Source organism: Hemibagrus wyckioides, linkage group LG18 (genome assembly GCF_019097595.1).
Source record: "Hemibagrus wyckioides isolate EC202008001 linkage group LG18, SWU_Hwy_1.0, whole genome shotgun sequence".
NCBI lineage: Eukaryota > Metazoa > Chordata > Actinopteri > Siluriformes > Bagridae > Hemibagrus > Hemibagrus wyckioides.
The window spans coordinates 15,033,242-15,051,018 of record NC_080727.1 but is presented as its reverse complement, the minus strand read 5'-3'; the positions used below and the strand labels follow the sequence as shown (position 1 = coordinate 15,051,018).

The 17,777-nt window shown below is 38.3% G+C and overlaps 3 protein-coding genes across 3 annotated transcripts; all 3 read left to right on the top strand.

Annotated features, from left to right (window-relative positions):
• Positions 1-3,020: 3,020 nt before the first annotated feature.
• On the top strand, positions 3,021-3,980 carry LOC131369186 (odorant receptor 131-2-like). The gene has a single exon (XM_058415665.1). The coding sequence runs from the start codon at positions 3,021-3,023 to the stop codon at positions 3,978-3,980; it is 960 nt and encodes a 319-aa protein (XP_058271648.1).
• Positions 3,981-8,632: 4,652 nt separating this feature from the next.
• Positions 8,633-9,589, top strand: LOC131369185 (odorant receptor 131-2-like). The gene has a single exon (XM_058415664.1). It carries the CDS (start codon positions 8,633-8,635, stop codon positions 9,587-9,589), a length of 957 nt encoding a protein of 318 aa, XP_058271647.1.
• Positions 9,590-12,267: 2,678 nt separating this feature from the next.
• Positions 12,268-15,793, top strand: b9d2 (B9 domain containing 2). Its single transcript, XM_058414895.1, has 4 exons — positions 12,268-12,331; positions 14,376-14,478; positions 14,559-14,684; positions 14,766-15,793. Exons 2-4 carry the CDS (start codon positions 14,391-14,393, stop codon positions 15,077-15,079), a joined length of 528 nt encoding a protein of 175 aa, XP_058270878.1. The 5' UTR covers positions 12,268-12,331; positions 14,376-14,390; the 3' UTR covers positions 15,080-15,793.
• The last annotated feature ends 1,984 nt before the right edge of the window (positions 15,794-17,777 follow it).

Here is a 17,777-nt window from a genome sequence, read left to right as displayed (position 1 = left end):
GGATGTCAAGCAAATCACAAGGATCATGCATTAAAGTTTTTCAACATTTTATTTAAAGAAGCCAAAGATGATTCAAATTAAGAACATCATTAAAAGCCATGAAAAACGGAGCCGGCTCTGCAGAGACATTACAGCGTGTCCACCTTTGATATGACAGTATTTCTTTTTAATTGAATGACTATTCTTATCCAAGTTGTATATTTATTATGTCTTCTCTCTATATTTGTTCTATAGGTTTTTTTTAAATAAGTAATGCCTTTAAGATAAAGTTTTGGGTCAGGGTGGTAGTGCAACTGGGGCAAGCTGGGCACAAGGTTGGAGAATCATGCTGGAAGGGATGTTAATCCATCACTGGAAACCATGTACACACATTCAGACCTGATGATAGCCAGTCTACGTATCTGCATATTTTTGGACAGTGGGCAAAAACCTGAAAGAAACCCATAGGAAACTCTGCACACACAATAACCTGCCCAAGCCAGATACTGGGCCTGTGTGCTATGAACTGAGGGGGCATGAGGGCATGAAGCCTTTATTATCACCACACATACATTACAGCACAGTGGAATTCTTTTCTTCAGAAGCTATGATACAGTGCTCCTAGAGCAGAGAGGGTTAAGGACTTTGCTCAATTGCCCAACAGTGGAGCTTGGTGGTGATGGGGCTTGAACCCCCATCCTCTGAGCAACAAGAGGTAGTGTTATGTACAAACATAACAAGGCAGATTTTATGATTCACAGTTTTGCTGCTTTCACACTTGCCATTCTTTCTGAACAGCCTGCATGTTTTGCATGTAAACCTATTTGAAGTGTCTGCTTTTATTTGTCACAGCAGAACATCTATCATTTCAAAAAAGTTCAACATTGGGGACTTCAGAGTAACAGAAAAGCATTCATCTTATAAGTGGAAGATCAGAAGTCCTAACCAAGCCACAGCAATCTGTGGCTAGATGGCTGTGATCTCTGGGTGGGAAAGATGACATACTCTCTCATCATGGTGATGCTAGCCAACTGCAAGATGCCAATTTAAACTGTTTGGCTGGCTTCATGCGTCTTCAGCTGTCTTCTGATAGGAAAAAGCTAGCTGGTGGTTGGAACTGGCAGGTGACCAAACTGTGGAGAAAATGTGGAAAACCCCCCGAATGTTAAACCTTTCAGAAATCACACTTAATGCTAATATTGTTAGTAAGCAAATATTAGAAAGTTTGCTGAATGAAAATGTTTTCATTTGCCAAATTTCCAGTGTTGCAACGGAACTAAAAATACCAACATATTTTTGTGACATTGACTGATACAACAGATAACTGGTGCTTCATACATTCAAGTTGCAGTCCACATAACCCAAGATGAAGCCCAGATATAGCAACACAGGCTCTCATAAGTCCAATGTGGACAGTCATCTGTAGCCATTGATGATTTGCTTTCAGTGCAACATTTGTTTAATGATGCTGGCTTGAGGTGGGCAGCCCACAGGAGGCCAGTTGCATGGGGACAATGATGCACCAGTGTACAAATGCCAAATGCCCCATTGTGGGCTGTCATTGTTGGGCCAATATGGGCTAACCCACAGTGGACTCACAATAGATTTGTGTGGGCCTGCCAAAGTGCTGCCCAATGAAAACCTTGTTGGACCAAGGTGACTTTATCAACATTGTATTATCAATGCAGTCATGAATTCCTCTTAGAGCCATTGGGCATTTGTCTGTACTGTGTAGTTTGTTTAGTTTTCTGATTACTCTGTGTATTTTTTCATGTTTCAGTTTGTGAGGTTTCTTTCATATACATTTGCATCTCTGAATTCTGAACTCTGAACCTGCCTCCTGCCTCACATTACAGATATCTTTGCTGATTAAAGACACAGAGTGTCAAGCTATGCAGTGCAACTTAATGGAGAGGACACATGCTTTTGCAAAGGACACCAGGGACTAACACTGGTCATCAGGTTCACTTGAAGGGAGAATATGTCAGAGCTATGAAGTAAGCCATAATAATAGTGGATAACATTTTAGCTAATGTCAGTCCAATTCATAAATAAAATCCTTTATAGATTCTTCAGTAAAAATAATATGCAAGTAACATCAGGTTGCAGCTACTTAAGTTTTTTTTTTAAAAATAGGTTGCGTCTGCATCTGATTTTGAACACAAGCACTAAAGGGGTCTATCAGCACATTACAGTGTTTTGTTCTTCTTTATTGGCAGCAATTACCATTTTTATTTTTGAAAAAACAAACAAACAACCATGTCATGGTCAGTGTCATTCAGATTACATTTTTTCTCCATTGTGATGTTTAATGTGAACATGATACTGTTGACCTGTAGCTTCATGGTTTTATGCATGTTGCCATATGTTTGGCAGAATGAATAATTATTCATATATGAATTATGTTCATATATGAATAAATGTTGCAGTGGATTTAACTGATGAGTCAAAACATCCGTAAAAATCTTTACTACTACAGAAAAGTCCATTAATGAACTCTCAGAATTTAATGAGTTAATGACAATGTTTATTGGCAGAAACATTACTGGAGCTTAAAACTCTCAAGGCTCGCTGATGTCAGAGAGACGTGGTATATTTAAACAGTGGTCTTTGTCACCCAGAGACTGAGCAGAAGTGTGAGTTTTCTTCAGGTATCAATCTCACTACGCTGTAGGTGGTTTCTACATTTGCAGTAATGACAATGTAATGCTATAAAAAATCTTTAACTGCTTTCATGATATACTATAGACTGTCAGTTTGTGTTTATACTATGTTGCATGTAGCATGATTAACAGATTCTTTTTATATATTTGATATGCTTATAATGAAAGTGCTAAACATGATATGAAATGTTTTGAATCTACACTTTATTTCACTAGAAATTTTCAGGATAAAAAGTACGCAAGGCTCATACATATTTGTAAAACATTTAGTGTTTGTATATTTGGGTTGTACTCATGAACCTAAAAATCTGTGCTGTGAGCCCTGGGCTATTACCATGCACTGTAAGCAATTCTCCCTTTCATTCTGCAGGACTAATGATGGCCAACATGTCTGGCCCATTGACCATTGTAGAGATGCAGGCCATCAGACAGGATTTTACAGGCGAGAGGATCATTAGGCTATTCTTGGCGGTGATCACACACTCCTTCTTCATTTATGTGAACATTGTGATGCTTTTTACCTTGCGCACCAAGGCCATCTTTTGTGAGACGCCACGCTACATCCTGTTTGCCCACATGCTCCTGAATGACACTATTCACCTGATAGTTGCCCTTGTGCTCTTCATACTCAATTCCTTATACTCTATGGTGGTGCGTGCTGCTTGTGCCTTCATTGTGTTGGTGTCTTCCACAACATTTGTCAACGCACCACTAATTCTGGCTGTCATGTCCCTGGAGAGGTACACAGCCATCTGCTTCCCATTGCGACACAGCGAATTGGCTACGCCAGCACGTGCGAGTGTGGCTGTGGCTCTGGTGTGGGTTTTGGGCATCACTGATGTGCTAATTGATGTGTGTGCTCTCTTCCTCCTTGCAGAGCCATCATTCTACTTGTCTCCTACAGTGTGTACCATCAAACAGCTGATTGTGGCACCCTGGCAGCAGGGCAGGAGTTTGATATTCAAAGTCCTGCTCTTCATTATGGTAACCATTGTGTTGCTCTACACATATGTGTCCATCCTACGGCAGGCTCGTTTCGCCTCCTCTGACACCTCTGCCCACAAGGCCTTGCGAACTGTGATACTGCATGCGTTGCAGCTTGGACTCTCACTCATGTCTTTCCTTTATGAGTATATAGAATACCTGCTGGGAAGCCTGCCATTAAGTGTGTATTCACAGTTGCGCTTCCTCATCTTCTTTATAGTGCTGATTCTGCCACGCTGCCTCAGCTCTCTCATCTATGGCCTAAGGGATGAGACCTTCAGGCCACTGTTTAAACAAAAATTCCTTTGCTGTATCACAAAAGTTGGGCCTTTAGAGGCTCTTACAAAACACTAATTATGAGATAAGGACAATGTTTCTGTCATCTGTATGTAAATAAATGTGCACATATTTCTGGAGATATATACACAATATTGTAGCATGTTAAGTCTTAAAAATTATTTGTATGTAATTTACGGTCATTACATGTCTTATGGGGTATTTGTGATTCTGATAAACTACAGATTCTATTGATTTGATCTAACATTAGATTGAAACTCGCGTAAAAAAGGATTTTCTCTGTGTCCTAATAAAGTGCAGGCTTCATCCAACATTTCAAATGTGAGATTTGCTAAAGATGTGTCAGAACTGTCACTGAAAATGAGAATCAGTATCTCCCTTTGCCTGCTGTCTTGCAGTCACATTTTTTAAAATCTAGCTATTGTGAGTGAAACGGCTGTGATCCACATATGTTTGCATTCATGAAAGGAATACATTCATTTAAAATACATTGTGCTTTCTTGGCTTAAAACAGATTTATTACCTAAGTCTGGGTGTCTAGTCTTATCCAGACAGGGCCACTGTGGGTGCAGCTTTTCATTCCAGCCAAGCAGAACCCACATCTCATAGTATTTTGAAAGGACAGAGTTAAACTTCATGTTATTTCTAATGACTTTATTTGTATGATCTCAAATGGTATCCTTATTACTCTTGCTCATTCAAGTTCATACTGCTTTATCACAAGATCTTTTCCGCTGTTCATTATAAAGTAACTTTAATATATGAAACATGAGTAAAACTAATGCATAAAAATATTAAAGAATAATTTACTTGAGTAACAACAGTACGTGGAATGTCTAAAAAAACTAAGAGAGTAAAAGTGTAATTGTGTAAGAATGTTCAATTTTATAATATTAATAATTGCAAACACCTAAAATGTCTGTCATGCCTTTTAGGTGAATTAGTGCCATGCAGAAGGCAGAACTGGATGACTTTATTAAATATAAGGCAGCAAATCCGAAAGCAAACAAATATTACAAAACAAAGAGCAGACTACATACAGAACAAATTCAAGAAACCTAAAACACAGTGTGACACAAAAAGGCTTTGAATCATGAAAAGGGGAAAACACTATAGGAGCAAGATTTCACCGCTAGTGTGTGAGGGTCTGGGTTGTTCAAGATGTGCATGAAATTATGGACAGGTGTGTGTGATTCTAATTCAAACATCTGGTTTGTTTAAAGCAAAAGCATATGGTTTCATATGATTTTCTTCCAAAACCTCGGCACAGGCCTCAAGCTTTGCTGAAGTGAGTAAATGAATTACACATTTTAATCTTAACTACAATGCTCATCTGAAAGCTGCTAATAGGGAGACAGCACATGCAAAACACAAATGGACAGGAACATAATTACTTGAAGCTTATCTTGAAGAATATTTTCCGTACAAAAAACAGAAACGAAACTTTTTGCACTGATGATGCTGACTGATGAAGTAAACAGAATGTAGTGATTTTCTTTAACCACAGGCCTATTCTTAGACGATCTTACTCACTCACTTTATATAACTACTTCATGCCAGTGTTTTTGTGGATCTTGCAACAATGCACATGAGGCAAACAATACACTACTAATATGATGCTGTCTGTCACAGACAACCACGCACACACAATCACACACTCATTTACACTTAGGGCCAATTGATCTTAGCCAGTCCACCTAATGGCATGTTCTTGAAAGGTGGAAGAAAAGCAAGGAACCCAGGGAAGAAATCTTACATAAACCCATCTCCCTTATATTGGAAACATGTTACTGCACACTCAGTTATTAAATTGCAGTACATGAATAAGAAACTGTCACTCACTGTATACACACAGCTACACTGCGTCATCTTCTTCACAGTGCTGATCCTGCCACGCTGCCTCGGCTCTCTCATCGATTTACTGGGGGATGAGACCTTTCCAAACAGAATTTCAAATAGTACAAAGAAAGTTTTGCCTTTAGAGGCTTTTACGAAACACTATTTATAACAAGAACAATATGATGATGAATAAATGTGTTATGGCGTGTTTGTGATCCACATTAAGCAAAGATTCTAATGTAAATTTCAGATTTTTCATTCAAGATGTCTTGATGCTGTTATTGAAAAGCTTCAATTATTGTTAATAACAGCAGGTTTTAATATCTCTCTTGTCTACTCCTTTGTAAGCCCATTCCAAAAATTTTCACAGATGGCCTTCTGACCTGTGCTTGTAGTCATGTCCCATAGGTTGGATATTTTGTGTGGCCAAAGAGCTAGTTTTATATATTTACATAAAATTCCATACATCATTATCACTTACCAGTTGTGATTTTACAGAACTCAGTTTGTATAAAAAATATACAAGGATTTAGTTTCGAGTTGGGACAGAGTATAAATTCGTACATTTTCTCCTCATTTAGAATCCAGCCAAATCACCTTTGTACAAGGATATAAACAGCTCTATATAGATAGCTGTACATAACCGAATGTGCTCAAACATTTACAAACTGAAGCAATGTTGTACAGAAGAGCGGAAGTATGGGGCAAAATTTCTTGCGGCTGAAAAATGTCTATAGAAAATATTTACATATTTAATTTTTTTGGGTTGTACATCTTATTATATTACAGGATGTAATTTAGTAATTTAGAATCTAAAATCTATTTAGAATATAAAATCTATATTTTGTTATGTAGATTTTTTCCAACTGGTTCCTGATGTTGGTTTACTTCTTGAAAAAAAAAAAAAAGACTACAAATTGATATCCGTTTATTTTTGTTATCACTTTGGTGAGGACCATACAATTGTTATCTAGGCTCTGCTAAATAAAAATACTGATTTAAACACTCACACATCATGAAATATCACTCAGAGTTATCTACTTCGTACCTGTTAACAAATGTTTCTTGTGCATGTTAATTCAGGTTTTTATCTAGTTCTGCTTCTCCATTTATTTTCTTCTGTTTTTATTTCCTGTTAAATTTCTCTGGTTTTTTTTTGTTTGGATTTGATATTGACCATTTGGAATTGTCTGCCTGCCTGCAAGGCAAACTGTCTCCGGTACCCACACCACAGTGACCATGGCCACACATTACCATAGACTATTATGTCCGCATATGCCTCTGGTAAAAACCTCTCTCAGACTTTGATGGAGCCGAACTCATCTTCAGTTATGTGTTCAAGTACTTAGAAGATATAGTGAGTGACCAGGGAGCGCAATTCATATCACAAATTTGGAGCAGTTTTATATCTATATGTGCCTCACATTACTTTACCATCCACAGTCCAGCAAATAAGTAGAAAAATTGTCCAGGAAATTGTCAGGTTTCTAAAACCTGCTGTGGAGACAAAAAAATCCAAAGGCAAACAATTATCAAACATTATTTCATAATTTGGATTTGTTTACCAAAAGTCTTTATGACACTTTTCTACTTTAATGAGTTAAGGGATGATGTTTATTGACACGGATATTTTTGGAGCTTAAAACTCTGAAGACTCGATGATGTAAGAGAGCTGTGGTGTATTTAAATAGTGAAGGTTATCACCCAGAGACGGAGCAAGGGTGTTAGTGCTTTGGGTCTTAAGCTCATAACACTGTAGGTGTTTTCTCTGTTTGCAGTAATGACAATGTTTTCCAAAAACTTCCATCTGTTCTCCCTCTGTAATTGATGGATTGTAGATAAATAGTTAATTGTTATTGAATTATTCATTCATCTTTATTCACAATTTTAACATTCTTGAAAAAATCTAAGTACAGACTTATTTATTTCAAGTGCATTTAATTGATTTAAAGGCCCTATAGGATCTGAAAGCAGCCAGTTAAAGTGGATTTATATGATGTGTATTTTTTGTCTCTGTTGGAAGCATGTTTCATTTTCCTTTTTACTTAATTGCAATAAATATGTTTAATTTAAATCATAGTGAAAAAAAACATAAGAAACTCTAAATACAGTGTTAAAAAAACATTTTACTGATGTAATAGTGTCTAGTGTAACTTAAAATGATCGGTCATTAAACGGTTATTTATACTGTTTAATTTTACTGACTGGTGATGGTATTATTTATTATGGGTTGGTTGCTGGTTTATTTAATGCTCTATAACTGTCAGGTACTGATAATTATTATATAGGTACTGTAAGAAGTTGACTTAAATTTTGTGGCTTAATCTTGAGCTCAGAATTCCGACGTAAGTCGAGGATCCGCTGTATATAATGTCAACTGATAATCCTGATAATAATATTTAAAAAAAACTGTTTTTATTGCAGTGGATGGAACTTTCAGTAAGCACAAATGACTCCAGTAAATATAGTGGTACACATTTGGACACATTCAGTCCTTCTGTATTTAGATCACACTCATAAAGCGAATCTGTGCTGTAATAAAGTGGGAGGGTTTGTGGGGTTTTTTTTTTTTAATCTTTTGGAAAAAGTTGTCATTTTTTAATTTCACATAAATATTTTGTGAGTGAAAAGTTTTCTGGCTGCAAAATATGTCAAAGAAACCACTTGCTCTACGAAAATCTGTAAAACTTCCAGTGTTTGTATTTTTGGTTAGTTCTCATGAAAATAATCTGTGCTGTGATCACTGGGAGTGTTTGGGATTTTTTTTACATTTTCAGATTTTTACATTTGAAGGTGTTTCTGGCTACAAACCCTAAAAAACTTTCTGTAAGAAATTCTCTCTTTTTATTGCAGGACTACTGATGGCCAACATGTCTGGCCCTTTGCCCGTTATTGAGATGCAGACCATTAGACTGGATTTTACAGGCGAGAGGATCTTTAAGATGTTCTTGGTGGTGTCCACACACTCCATATTTACTTACATTAATGTTGTGATGCTGTTTACGCTGCGCACCAAGGCCATCTTCCGTGAGACGCCACGCTACATCCTGTTTACCCACATGCTCCTGAACGACACCATTCACCTGGTGATCTCCCTGGTGCTCTACCTGTTTGGGGCCATCTACCTGGTGGTGGTGCGTGCAGCCTGTGCCATGATTGTCCTGCTGTCTTCGGCAACATTTACCAACACACCACTCAACCTGGCTGTCATGTCCCTAGAGAGGTACACAGCTATCTGCTTCCCTTTGAGACACAGTGAGTTGGCTACGCCAACCCGAGTGAGTGCAGCAGTGGCTCTGGTGTGGATTTTGGGCACAATCGATGTGCTAACTGATGTGTGTGCTCTCTTCCTCCTTGCAGAGCCATCCTTCTACTTGTCTCCTACAGTCTGTACTATCGAGCAGCTGATTGTGGCACCCTGGCAGATCGGCAAGAGTATGGCTTTCAAAGCCCTTCTCTTTACGGCAGTGTCAGTTGTGCTGCTCTACACGTACGTGGCCATCCTGCGGCAGGCCCGTGCCATCTCCTCTGACACCTCTTCTGCCCGTAAGGCCTTGCGCACTGTGTTACTACACATTTTGCAGCTCTGTCTCTCACTCATGTCATTCCTCTATAAGTATATAGAGTTCCTTCTGGGAAGCCTGCCATTCGGTGTATATGCACAGTTGCGCTTCCTCAACTTCTTCATAGTGCTAATTCTGCCACGCTGCCTCAGCTCTCTCATCTATGGCCTAAGGGATGAGACCTTCAGGCCTGTTTTCATACACAAATTCATGTACTGTGTTAAAAACAAAGTTGCGCCCTTAAAGGCTTTTGTAAAACACTAATTATTTGACAAGGACAATGTGATTGTTTCTGTCATCTGTATATGAATAAATATACTGTAGAGGCTTTTACAAAACACCGATTACACAATATGATCAATGTTTCTGTAATCTGTATGTCAATAAATGTGTACATGTATTTCTGTAGATATGTACACAAAAGATGTGACATGTTAAGTCTCAAAACGTTATTGTATGTAGTTTATGAGATTTATGAGCTGAGATGGTCTCCTCATCTTCATCCTGTATTGATGAGGATTGGTTTTTTTATTAAAAACTATTCAAAACCATCAGACAAGATATTGCGGACTATTAGATCACTTAAAATGGCAGGAGACTCAATTATCTCAACAACACCATCAATCACTGTGGGAAGATGGCCTTTAGATGCGAAAAAACAGCGCTCCAGATGCACCTGCCTTGAATGTTAGAACTTGTTTCCTGGGGTGTCACTTGTTTTAATGAGAATCCTCAGGGAGCCGTGGTTTTGTGACTCAATAAATTTAATGTTAGCTTTATAACTTGTAGCCGAGACCGCATGCAGCTGTGCTCTGAACTGCATCTTCATAAACACCTGCACACAACCACACACACACTGCTCATGTCCTTGCCTTGCCAGTAAGACAATGAGAACGGCCTTCTGAGAAGAGCGGCCTTGTCTAACTGGTCGACTGATTGCAGACTGGTCACATGATAAATGTACAGGATATATACAATAGATACATGAGAATCTTATAGCTTGGCAAGCTAAATTGTCTTGGTAGCCAATCTTTCCTTTATCCTAAAGCAACTTTCAGTGAAAGGTTTAGTAAATTTAGCGTCAAGTGTGGGATATCAGTGAATGATTTGTTAGGTGTAAAATTGTTACATGGCGAGCTAAATGTCTTTCATGCTTAGATGGCCATATAACATTTTTTTATATTTTTATGTAGTCTCTGAAAAGCCCTTTTCACATTTGCATTTATTGTGGCCTTCTGTTGACTGTATGTTTAATAACATAATCGTAAATGTCAAAACAGTGGAAAGGTGGAAAAACAAGGTTGAAATAAAGAAATACCTGGTTAAGCATATATATATATATATATATATATATATATATATATATATATATATATACATACACTATATTGGCAAAAGTATTCGCCCATCCAAATAATCAGAATCAGGTGTTCCAATCACTTCCATGGCCACAGGTGTATAAAATCAAGCACCTAGGCATGCAGACTGTTTTTACAAACATTTGTGAAAGAATGGGTCGCTCTCAGGAGCTCAGTGAATTCCAGCGTGGAACTGTGATAGGATGCCACCTGTGCAACAAATCCAGTCGTGAAATTTCCTCGCTCCTAAATATTCCACAGTCAACTGTCAGCTGTATTATAAGAATGTGGAAGTGTTTGGGAACGACAGCAACTCAGTCACGAAGTGGTAGGCCACGTAAACTGACGGAGCGGGGTCAGCGGATGCTGAGGCACATAGTGCGAAGAGGTCACCAACTTTCTGCAGAGTCAATCACTACAGACCTCCAAACTTCATGTGGCCTTCAGATTAGCTCAAGAACAGTGCGCAGAGAGCTTCATGGAATGGGTTTCCATGGCCGAGCAGCTGCATCCAAGCCATACATCACCAAGTGCAATGCAAAGCGTCGGATGCAGTGGTGTAAAGCACGCCGCCACTGGACTCTAGAGCAGTGGAGACGCGTTCTCTGGAGTGACGAATTGCACTTCTCCATCTGGCAATCTGATGGACGAGTCTGGGTTTGGCGGTTGCCAGGAGAACGGTACTTGTCTGACTGCATTGTGCCAAGTGTAAAGTTTGGTGGAGGGGGGATTATGGTGTGGGGTTGTTTTTCAGGAGCTGGGCTTGGCCCCTTAGTTCCAGTGAAAGGAACTCTGAATGCTTCAGCATACCAAGACATTTTGGACAATTCCATGCTCCCAACTTTGTGGGAACAGTTTGGAGCTGGCCCCTTCCTCTTCCAACATGACTGTGCAAGGTCCATAAAGACATGGATGACTGGTGAGAGTCTGGTCTGGATGAACTTGACTGGCCTGCACAGAGTCCTCACCTCAACCCGATAGAACACCTTTGAGATGAATTAGAGCGGAGACTGAGAGCCAGGCCTTCTCGTCCAACATCAGTGTGTGATCTCACAAATGCGCCTCTGGAAGAATGGTCAAAAATTCCTATAAACACACTCCTAAACCTTGTGGACAGCCTTCCCAGAAGAGTTGTTAATGTTATAGCTGCAAAGGGTGGACCGACGTCATATTGAACCCTATGGATTAGGAATGGGATGTGACTTAAGTTCATATGCAACTTCATATGCGAGTCAAGGCAGGTGAGCGAATACTTTTGGCAATATAGTGTATATATATATATATATATATATATTATAATTATATATATTATTTGAGCAACTGGTCAGTGATGGCTCAATTTATAAATAGTTACCGAGGGTTATCTCAGATGTTACCACTACTGCAACCACTACCGCTAATTTTGGACACCACGTGCAAACTGAATTGAGCTTAAAGTCATTATTTATCCACCAGATGGCGCCATCGATCCACGTGATCACCACTTGCTCCTATCACATCGCGAGAGAGTCGTTGCTAAGGAAGTGAGACTCCTGACTACCAGGAGTGTAAACAATGAGCGTTTGTAAACTACAAAGTTAAACATTTACTTGAAATCATATCTTTTCACCATTTTCGCATCGATTTGCAGGTTAATGAACGGACTTGGGTATGTGTGTGAATTTGTGTGTTTTTTTTTATTCACGGCATGACGAAATGCTAACGTTAGCTGATGACTAGTTAGCTGACTAGCTAACAGAAGTAACTAGCCAGATTATCAAGCGTAGTTGAAATAACCTGAATAGCTTAATAGCGTTAATGATTTTATTTACAGTCAAGTTGTTCAGTGGTGAAAAACTGACCCAGATCTCTAAAATAGTGCTTGTTCCCATTAATAGCTCGGTTAATATATATTTATACACTCATCAGCCTTGTGCAGTAATGTTTTCGTCCACTTTCCTTTACTTAACATTATCTAAACAACCATAAGGACATACATAAGGATATATATATATATATATATATATATATATATATATATATAGTTTGATAAATTTGGATGAGATGTGATGTGATGATTAGATGAGATTCAAAACTTTCTAAACTGCCATTAGGGTCAGCTACAAATAATAAAAAGTGCCCTTGTTCTAATACACCGATCAGGCATAACATTATGACCACCTGCCTAATATTGTGTTGGTCCCAATTTTGCTGTCAAAACAGCCCTGTCTCGTCGAAGCATGGACTCCACTAGATCTCTGAAGGTGTGCTGTGGTATCTGGAACCAAGATGATAGCAGCAGATCCTTTAAGTCTTGTAAACTGCGAGATGGGGCCTCCATGGATCGGACTTGTTTGTCCAGCACATCCCACAGATGCTCGATTAGGTTGAGATCTGGGGAATTTGGAGGCAAAGTCAACATCTCAAACTCATCAAACCATTACTGAACCATTTTTGCTTTGTGGTACGGTGCATTATCCGGCTGAAAGAGGCCACAGCCATCAGGGAATACTGTTTCCATGAAAGGGTAAGTTTTGCAACTTACAAGACTTAAAGGATACGTACAGGACTTTTGATAGATTCTGACCACTGCAGACCGGGAACACCCCACAAGAGCTGCAGTTTTGGAGATGCTCTGATCCAGTCGTCTAGCCATCACAATTTGACCCTTCGTCAAACTCGCTCAAATCCTTACTCTTACCCATTTTTCCTGCTTCTAACACATCAACTTTGAGGACAAAATGTTCACTTGCTGCCACTAACATGTGCCATGATGACTAGATAATCAGTTTTATTCACTTCACCTCTCAGTGCTCACAATGTTATGACTGATCGGTGTGTACATCATTTCTATGGTAAAAGTTCATTCACGGGGGACTGGTGTGGCAGACTCCAAAAAATATAACAGTAATCATTTTAAAAAATAAATGAATAATAATAAAAAGAAATGGTAGATATGGTAATGTTTTCTTTCAGAATATGTTTACTTAACAATTATCAGCAGGAGGTTAAAGCTAGCTTTGATATAAAGTTTTCAGACTTGGTGAATTGTTCAGTAGAGAAGACATTGTGCTTTGTACTTTCTGAATGACAGGGTGGAATTGTTTTTCCTGTTAACTTCAAGAGGAAGGAAATGATTTAACATATCTAGCTGATAACGGACCTTAATTATTCAGGAGTAGTCCACAACAATAACCATATACAAAAGTATTACAAAATACAAAACATTCTTTGATAATTATAAAATAAAGAAATGAATACATTGGCAAATTGCTGGGGTATAATAATAATAATAATAATCATGAAAAATGGTAAAAATGATACTCCATTTTATATTTCATTTGATTCTGATGTCACAGAAGAAATACCCTTTTAAACATTTTGTTTATTATTTTGTTTATTTATTTATTTTTATTTTATTTTAATCAATACCATGGAAAACAATTTCCCATGGCATGTCAGTGTCATGCCCCTCTCCAGTGCACATTTAAAGTTTTGAAAGTTACCCATATTGTTTTATCTCTTACTTATTTTTCACATTCATTATGTACTGTTACGATTTTATTTTATAGATAAAACACTGAAAAGCCTTTGTAACAGGTTTAGTCAGTACCTTAGCATGCTTAGTTGTTTCTGATAAAATGGTATCTCAATGTTGGTTTTGAGGTGTCTTCAGAAATACTTCTAATGATGCAAACCTGATCATTCTGTAGGGTGAAGCACATCATATGGCAGAGCTACATATAATCGGGCAGATCATTGGGGCCAGTGGTTTCCCTCAAAGCAGCCTGTTCTGCAAGTGGGGCATTCACACCGGTACCTTGTGTCATCATTTTTTAACATTCTGGTTTCTTTCGCTTTGTGGACAATCCTGATATTTATATCATTTATATCAGGAGGAGCATGGAGACTTTTGTCTGGTCTAAAGGAGGGACAGACACAAGTGGACATACCCCAGATAGGTGAAATGGCTTACTGGAGTCATCCTATCGATTTACATTACTCCACTAAAGGCCTTCAAGGTTTGTTAACATCGTGATTTTGTTCAGTTAGCCTAGTGTGTTGTCATACTGCCATCTGACTGGGTTTATATTTCTTTTCAGGTTGGCCAAAGCTTCATGTACAGGTTTGGCACCAAGACTCTTTTGGCAGATGTCAGCTGTACGGTTATGGTTACTGCCATGTGCCCTCCAGCCCCGGACAGCACCGGCTGCAGTGTGTAACCTGGAGGCCAGTAGGCACCTGGCAGGAACAGCTAGCTGAGACGTTTGTAGGTGGAGGCTTTCAGCTTCGCTCTCCTGACCTCATTTACAGTGGAGCAGACAGATACAGACTTCACACAGAGGCTATGGGCACGGTAGAACTAGAACTGTGTGTCATTCTGCGGCATTTTGAGCGATATGGCATAGAGAGCTGAGAGACATGAGACTCATGAGACATCTAATGAGATCTATTTCAGAGGTCAAGAAATCAGAACTTCATTACCTAGTCCACCAAGTCAGAGCTACTTCTCAAAAGATCGCCTGTCATCCACGAACACTAATTAGTATATTTTGTACAAAAACACTCTTCTGACAGCAGGTCACACATTAACTAATCTGAAGTGCAGCAGGCGGTGGGATTTGGAAGGATTAGTGTGTACTATAGCATGGAGGTGCACCAGCTCACTGTGAAGCACATTACATTTCAATAAAAAACAAATAGTGCTTGTCCTGGGCATCTGGGCTACCTCTTAGTCCACCTCTGCATTTTATTTACTTTTACAGTAGTGAATTTGTGACTGTTTCCTATTCAGAGAAGATGTCAAGGTGTCATCGAATCTGTGGCTTGTGAGATATCTTTGATACAAAGAAAATGAATATGACTTGTGTTTTTATCAGTTTTGTACTCATTTTTTACACAACTTTATTGTATTTTCTGTTGTAATTTAAAATGAATAAAACATTTATTGCTTAATTCTTCATGTATATGTAGGACCTACATTTTTAGTTTATATCTCAGTTGACTTATTGTAATATTTTTGGTGTTGCAAACAGTAATGATTGGAAAACGTGTAATACATTTATTCTGTTTTCAGTCAAACAACCACACAGTACTAGTTTATGCAGGTTGATGTTAAAAATTAGTATAATAATAAAATATTCATGGATTTTTTTTTACTATTTTAAAGGAGAAGTTCACTTCCAGAACAAAAATCTACAAATAATATACTCACCCCCTTGTCATTCAAGATGTTCATGTCTTTCTTTCTTCAATTGTAAGGAATTTTGTGTTTTGAGGAAAACATTTCAGGATTTTTCTCCATATAGTGGACTTCAATGGTGCCTGCGAGTTTGACCTTCCAAAATGCAGCTTCAAAAGCTCAAAATGATCCCAGCCGAGGAAGAAGAGTCTTATCTAGCCGAACGATTGGTCATTTTCTTAGAAAAATAAAAAATTGTGTACTTTCTAACCACAAAAGCTCGTCTAGCACTAGCTCTGGGATGTGCGTCCACGACACTGCATACTACGTGAACATGTCGAAAGGTCACACGTGACGTAGGTGGAGCTACAGACCCAGTGTTTACAAAGCAAACATGCAAAGGAAGCACAAATAACTAACATTTTTACACTAACACTAACTTTTTACTAACAAAAAAGTACACATAACTTTGCTTCATTCCACACGTAAAAACTTCGGAGCGGTCCTCCTCCTCCACACTAGTAAACACTACGTCACGTGTGGCCTTTCGACATGATTACGTAGTTTTTAGCATCGTGGAGGTCACTCGTGATGTAGGCGGAGCTACAGACCCAATGATTACTAGTGAGAAGGAGGTTGTGTGTGGAATGACACAGTTCTATGTCTTTGTGTCAGTTTTTTTATTTTAAAATGGTCTGTTCTTGTGTGGAAATCGTTTTAAACCTAAAAGATTATATCCGCTTGGAAATAATGTGACTGCTCAAAAATTTCCGCCTTCATCAAGCATGACCTTTCGACCTGACTACGTAGTACGTAATGTCGTAGACGCGCATCCCAGAACTAGTGCTAGACGAGCTTTTGTGGTTAAAAAGTATACAACTTTTTATTTTTATAAGAAAATGACCAATCGACTGGGATCGTTTAGAGTGCTTTGAAGCTGCATTTAAACTGCATTTTGGTACTCGGGGGCACCATTGAAGTCCACTATATAGAGAAAAATCCTGGAATGTTTTCCTCAAAAAACATCATTTCTTTATGACTGAAGTAAGAAAGGCATGAACATCTTAGATGACAAGGGGTGAGCAAATTATTTGTAAATTTTTGTTGTGGGAGCGAACGTCTCCTTTAACTGTTCAAGACATTTGTAGGATTTTTCTGTTAAATGTATTGTTAATGAGCTGTAGAACAAATTGATGAACATAAATGATGGGAAACATCATACAAATCAATTTATTATATACCTCATAAATCTGGGTGGGCAATACATCTTGAACAGCAAAAGCTGAATGTAATCTGCAAATATTTTATTTGTTATATGGATTATTATTATTATTATTATTATTATTATTATTATTATTATTATTATTATTATTATTATTATTATTATTATTATTATTATGTTGGCTTGAAAAAACCAACATTCTGTTTTGCTTCTTAGGATTATTTTTCTTAGACAATAAATTATTGACTCTAACTCCTCCTAGAGCTTTCAAACTCGGCATGGTTGTTCATCCTGGCCTGTTCATCCTGGTACTTTTCTCAGTGATCGGAATCACGGTATTCCCTGTATGAAAGCTCAAAGTGGCCTTTTTTCAGATAGAATTCCATTAAAAAATTTGGAAGTTTATAACTCGGCAGTCTTTCAAGCTATCGACAACAAACTTGGCCAGCTACTTCAGAATCTTGGCCGAATGAAGCCGTACATTTTAGAACCGATCGGCCTTTTGGTTTTCCCATATAGGAAGATGGAAAATCCAAAAAATTCCCATAGACTTGTATTTATCCATTCAATATTAAGTGGAATCACAAAGTTACTGCAATATAGACATGCTACATATCCACACACTCAGCACAATGTGGGGAGCTGTGCCACGTGTGTCCAAGTGATGTCATGTGATGTCATTTGTGCACCAACCCTCAAAATTACCGCAAC

What these genes read in the sequence shown, in the direction of transcription:
- LOC131369186 (XM_058415665.1), top strand. Translation starts at nt 3,021, where the DNA reads ATGGCCAACATGTCTGGCCCATTGACCATTGTAGAGATGCAGGCCATC.
- LOC131369185 (XM_058415664.1), top strand. Translation starts at nt 8,633, where the DNA reads ATGTCTGGCCCTTTGCCCGTTATTGAGATGCAGACCATTAGACTGGAT.
- b9d2 (XM_058414895.1), top strand. Translation starts at nt 14,391, where the DNA reads ATGGCAGAGCTACATATAATCGGGCAGATCATTGGGGCCAGTGGTTTC. An exon ending in CAAGTGGGGCATTCACACCG is followed by an intron (nt 14,479 to 14,558) that starts GTACCTTGTGTC and finishes CATTTATATCAG; the next exon opens with GAGGAGCATGGAGACTTTTG. An exon ending in CTCCACTAAAGGCCTTCAAG is followed by an intron (nt 14,685 to 14,765) that starts GTTTGTTAACAT and finishes ATTTCTTTTCAG; the next exon opens with GTTGGCCAAAGCTTCATGTA.